Source organism: Dermacentor andersoni, chromosome 6, assembly GCF_023375885.2.
Source record: "Dermacentor andersoni chromosome 6, qqDerAnde1_hic_scaffold, whole genome shotgun sequence".
NCBI lineage: Eukaryota > Metazoa > Arthropoda > Arachnida > Ixodida > Ixodidae > Dermacentor > Dermacentor andersoni.
This window is the reverse complement of record NC_092819.1, coordinates 163,073,115-163,079,114: the sequence shown is the minus strand read 5'-3', so window position 1 is coordinate 163,079,114 and position 6,000 is coordinate 163,073,115. Positions and strand designations below refer to the sequence as shown.

Below are 6,000 nucleotides of genomic sequence, written 5' to 3'. Positions count from 1 at the left end.
CAACGGCGTCCATATGTGCTTGCTGTGTCCACATAATTGCTATCGCAATAAAATGCTATAAAAGAAAAGCATGTGTAGCAAAGCTGATACCTCAAGCAGGCTAGGTGACTATTTGTCACCACCCCATTGCAAAGGAGATGTTAATTAATGATCATAAATCGATCATCATCGCCCTTCCGTGATGCATTCAGCGCAACGTTAAATCTGCCAATTCTTCTATAAACAAAATATGGACAGCAGATAGCTTGTCAAAAGTAAGGGTCAACACGAGGCTTAATACCACAGTGATTATTCAACACAACGTTAATGCGCAAGTAAACGTAGACTTTTGTGAACCAACTATTTCAGAGGATTGGAGGCACTGAGTGTTGTATGTATTTACACAGCTTAATGACATGCCTGTCATTTTCAGGACTCCGTTTCATATATAGCGTGCTATGCCGTGCAGGCTAGCCAGGCTTCTTGTCATAGGTCGATCGCAACGAAATACGGTTGGATGTTGTTTACGAGGAATTATGTGAAATTGTTCTTCATTCGGTTCAGTAATACATTTTAAAAATTTCTAAGACTTCAAAATGAACACATTCTGTTACAAAGCTGTTGATACCTTGTTTCCAATTCTATTGCTTTTAGCTTGTCGCAGCAGCCTCGCGCCCAGGCTCGTCGCTGGGCTGCAAACACGTGCAACGTGACTACGACACGCGCGGAGTTACACCGCGGTTGTCCCGCGTAGCTTGAGCCGAACGTTAAAAATTCGCGAATGTCATGTATCTGGATAGAACCAAGGCACTCGCTTGGAGATTCATTATCTTGTGCATTTTGCCTAATTACATAATTGGCCTAAATTGATTAATCGACTTTTCAAATATTATAGCTACATGAAAGTGCGCAATGCCGCAATTGTAGAGCAACATGAAAAACTTCCGATACAGCTTTCTGTTGCTCAAATCGCGCTACATAACAATGTTTTCCCAAACATGAGAAGCCCGCGAATACACGCAATGTGCCGCGAGTGGTCAGTCGCGCTGCAATTTTTCGTGTATTCGCGGAATTCTTTCATGCTTGGAAAAACACTCATTAAGTAGCATCTAGTGAGCAACTGAAAGCTAGACCGGGAGTTTTTCATGTTGCTCTGCAATTTTTCCATTGACACTTTTCATCTGGTTATAATACTTGAGAAGTTGATTAATCAATATAGGCTAATTGTGTAATCAAGCGGAATGCAAAAAAATAGTCTAAGTATCCAGCAATTCCGGACATCGCCTTTAGTTCACAGCTTTCACGCCAAGTGGCGTGCAGACCTTCGAGATTGAAAATTCGCGCGATGATACAAGCAGTGTACTGTAGGAAAACTGAATACACATATAATAATAAATAACTAAACAGGACCGCGCCAACAGCTTTCATCGCCGGGCGCGAGCCGGGAATGGCTGATCTGCTGACAACTGCCGCGCGTGTAAGACGAGCGGACGGCTGCACTCGATGGTGAGCCCACAGTTCTGCTGCAATTGAGAGGCGCTTGCAGGCTCGGCCGCGCTTCGAGAAAGCGTGCGCCCAATCTCGGAATCTCGTGAAAGAAGCCCGTAAATGCACGCGAAATTGCCGGCCCACCGGTCGCTCGAGGCACAATGCGTGTATTGGCGGGCGTCTTTCACGCTCGGGGTAAAAACACTCTTATGTTGCACGTATTGAGCAACAGAAAGCTGTGTCGGTAGTTTTTCATGTTGCTGTACAATTTTCTGATTGACACTTTCCATTTAAGTATAATGTTTGAGAAGCGGATGAATTAACTACGACATTATCTAGTCGGGCGCAATGCAAAACGTAATCTGAATATCTTCACGCAACGGCAAACAATATTACCTTGGTTCTGTTCAGCTACGTGGCATTTGCATTTTTTTCTGTTTCCTTCAATTCAAGTAAAACACCCTGTACGTCGTCTTCAAGTTCACACGCGGCATGCACTGTTAAATAATTTACACCCTTAAAATTGAAAAAGGGTGTAAATGCCTATAACTCACACCCGTAGGGTGTCCCTTATATGAATCACCCCCTAAGGGTGTGAGTTATAGACACATTTACACCGTTTTTGACTTTTAAGGGTGTAAATTATTTTGCAGTGTGGTCTTCGTTCGGAGCGTGCGTTCGGTGGCGCCGCGCGCGATTGGCCGAGGCCGCGCCAACGTTGTCGGGCGCGGAGCGCGGCCACGTCTTTAGTGACGTCAAAATGACGACACGCTCCTGTCAATCATTTTGCAACCGATCACGTCGTCTGCTAGGAGCAGAACGCGACGCGAGGTATGAAGTTGGAGCGGTCATGCGCTCGCTACGAGACCGGCTTCGCATGGTACGTCTGATGGATTGGATTGGATCCAAACGGGGACCCCGTCTGCGGAATGGCATGTTCGGATCCAATCCATAGTATAATACGAAAAAATGGCGCTTGCAATGGGGGCTTCAGTTGTTGCGTTGGCGTTGCTCAGGAGGAAGCAGAGCGGATGGAGATGCGAAATGCGTTTGAACAAATGGCAGAAAGCGAATTCTAGCGTCGCTTTTGTTCCTAGAAACGAACGGTGCATTGGTTTTGCAATGAACTCGACCCCGTCATCGGGTGCCAACGAGCCAGTGGAATGCTGTTGCCTCTTCAAAAGCGCGTCACTGTTCCCGTCGTTTCTTCTTTTTTTTTCTCGCTGTGCGCGACACCACCTAGGGACGACGCAGAGAAACTAATAGTTATAAATTGTAGTAGTCATACGTGTTACTATTTCAGAACGTGTTTATGCTTGATTAAAATAATGCGTTTTTTATATGAAGATTTTATTCGTTGGACGACGAGAAACATTGCGTTTGGTAGTATATTGTCTGCAAGCAGACGACAAACGAGGGACGTAAGCTTCCGGGGAGCTCACCGCTTGCCGATTGACTGCTCCTCCCTCCCGTTGTCGCAAATTTTGCATACTGCCCATTTTTTGACGTCGTAGCAACAGAACAGAACGCGTTTCGAACAATGATCTCCGATCGCGCCGCAACAGACAATCATGACCTCCCCTGTAAGGAAGAGCACGGACTCCACTTTATTTGTAAGAGAATATACACGGTCGGTATGAAGCAGATACTTTATACAAACTTCATGTTACATGACCGGTTCTGAAAGGCATGCGAAAGGAAGTTGACCAGCAGTAAGCTAGAAAAAGAGAGAGACAAAGACAACACTCGGTACAGAAAAAACAAGGGCCGCTCCACGGGAAAACGATTTAGAAAGAGACCAAAAGGCCCACACACACATGTCGCTTTGTCACCTTCCCGTCATAGCGAATAAAAAAGGACTAAAGAAATCACAGCAGCTTTTTACGCTACAGACACCCTTACCTCAGCGCTAATGTCGACATTAGCGCTGAGGTAAGGGTGTCTGTATAAGGGTGCGGCCACAAGGGTGTCATAAGAATGTCATAAGGGAGCAGAAATCTGTCTGTATAAAGCAAGCATCTCAGTGAAAAAAGACATAAATGTGACATGTGACATAAATGACGGGCACTTTCTGTGAAGATATATATTGCAGCAGAGTTTATGTTGTATTTCGGGCACATGCTATTTAACCTGCATAATGGAGGCACTGCTTGCGAGAATGTTTAATAACCACGTGTAAGTTGTAGGTATCGACGAGTTAGCTTGATATGATCGTGCCTAACGAAAATGGGGACTCTCGGTCCCTCTTCTCGTTCACTGCAGTAACCGACGGCTTATAAGGCGATGTATTCCATTTCCCCAACGTTTGGATATATTCATAAAAAGTAGCGCGACGAACCAAAAGAAGACAAGACAAGACAAAAAAAAAATAACACAAGGGGAACTATTGTGGCACTGTCTGCCAATCAGCTAAGATAGCCTCCGCCAAAAAAAAAAAGAAGAAGGAAAATAGAAAAAGGAAAACAACGTTTACCTCATGGAAGGTTTCGCGGACAGATTTCAAGATAAACAAGTGCGCAAGAGCTAGACTTATAGGATATTAAACGATAAAAAGGTTCGCTATTGTCCTTTGTACATGGGCTGAATTCGTAGAGGTTCATTACGTAAGTTATGCCTACCTTCCGCCCCCCCCCCCCCCGAAAAAAAAAAGAACTGTCGCCAATGGAAAGGACGGCACTATAATACTGCATCAGTGAAACGCCCAGCCTATGCGCGTCGTCGGCCACCGCGGGCCGCTTCCTAGGCCACAGCGTAACCGTACACATGCCGGGTCAAGATGACGGGCATGTCGACGTGCGTCTCGTTCAAGTGCACCTCGGCGAAGCCGGCGTTCTCGATGACGTCTCCCGAGTCTCGGTTGAGGCAGCAGCCGCAGCAGATGATACACCACAGGGGGCTCAGCACGCTCTGCAATATCCGGCCCAGGCTTCCCTTGGGCTGGGCCACGTGCTCCATGAACACCAGCCGACCACCCTGCAATATGAGCACGTGTAGATATAAGCTCAATATTGTTCTCGCATTGAGGAATGAGGTTTCAACTTTGGACTACAACACAGGCGGGGTTCGGCATTCCTTTGCTTTAATCTAAAACGATCATTATACTACCAGATCCAGGAAGCGAAAGAAAAATACATAGGTAATTCTGTTACAACAGATTTACCTGCCTGCACTGCAAAATTTCGATTTAACCATTGAGAGATCAGAAAGGGCACAGTAATTCATTGTAGCTGAACAGCGTCCAATGTGCAAAGTACACAGAAACACTGTGCTCATCACAATTCTGAACTAGTTATGATCACTATAAAATGTAAACAATTTTAGGGGTTTTCTTTCAGTTATGGCTCGGCCAGTATTCACTTTAGCCTTTTATGACGTTTAGTAGGCGTATAACGAAACGCAGACTGCTACGACGGATCGCAACTTCGCATTGCCCACTGCCAGGTATTAAGGACCGCTGCCGGGCTGCGCGGCACCGGGTGGGAATTGATGGTTGTATGGTTTGCCGCGACAAGTGCTTTATAAACGATAAAACAGTGCAATCACAGGTAACAGCATTCACTGTAGCTACCGAAATGGCCATGAAGCCCTTATGTCAACACCAACGCCTCATTCCCGATAACACTGACGCGCGTACCTGTTTATCTTTTTCGGGCGACCGCATTTCACCGGATAACAAAGGTGAAACATTATCGCTCGGAGCAGGACGCGCCTTGCATGTATCGGAAGTTCCTCAAATGTTATCGCTGGTTCTATCCGTTGCCTGTTGTCACGACGCTTGTGCAATTTGATTGTATGAGCGACGCAAATTTTGTAGTACTTTCTGGAAGGCACGCGGCCACCAGGGATTACTCTGGAAGCTTCAATGCCTCATGTATACAAGGCCACACGCTTGACCGGCAGGTTCGATTTCGCCGATCGGGCTCGCCGCTATCGCTTTGCTTTCAGTGTGACTTGCTTTTGTGGGCACAAGTTCACCCAATAAAAAGTCAGTTTCGCCATTCACAGTTTTGTTGATGTATTATTCGCCGTCACTACTACGTGGCTGTAATATAAAGCAACGATACACTCTTGTATGAAAGAAAAGCCGCCAGGAAATAGAAAAACTTTTTTTCCAAATACAAAAACAAAAATTAATGTTGAGTACGACGACGATGCGATGGGTAGACGGTGACGAAACTGTTATTACTGGCTGAATTGCGACAACGTTCAGTCGTCACAACGTCCGCGATGAGGTCTTTTCTAAGCGCCGTGTGACACCGAAGTATTGGCGGCAATGGAAAGGACAAAGTGACCGCCATTTTCCGTGGTCTGTGTCCGCAGTCTGCGAGGCGGCCGCATATCGTACGAATGACAGGTAGCTATGTAGTATACGCACAATAGGCGGAGCTTGGCAAATCTGATTTAAAAGAACATACGAATGGAATACCAATAGTGAGTACCGAAAATCGAATAGAATATCAAATAGTACGTGAAACGCAGATGCATGCACGTACATAGAGTAGGAATATTTGTTTCATTGTACGTAGCTACCAT

At 45.8% G+C, this 6,000-nt stretch overlaps 1 protein-coding gene across 1 annotated transcript in view; it reads right to left on the bottom strand.

Annotated features, from left to right (window-relative positions):
- Positions 1–3,051: 3,051 nt before the first annotated feature.
- Positions 3,052–6,000, bottom strand: part of LOC126523446 (thiol S-methyltransferase TMT1B-like) — a 60,013-nt gene continuing 57,064 nt past the window's right edge. The window contains exon 3 of the mRNA XM_050172059.3: positions 3,052–4,440. Within this exon, the coding sequence (XP_050028016.1) occupies positions 4,207–4,440 (234 nt within the window). The 3' untranslated portion in view covers positions 3,052–4,206. The remainder of the gene's footprint in view (positions 4,441–6,000) is intronic.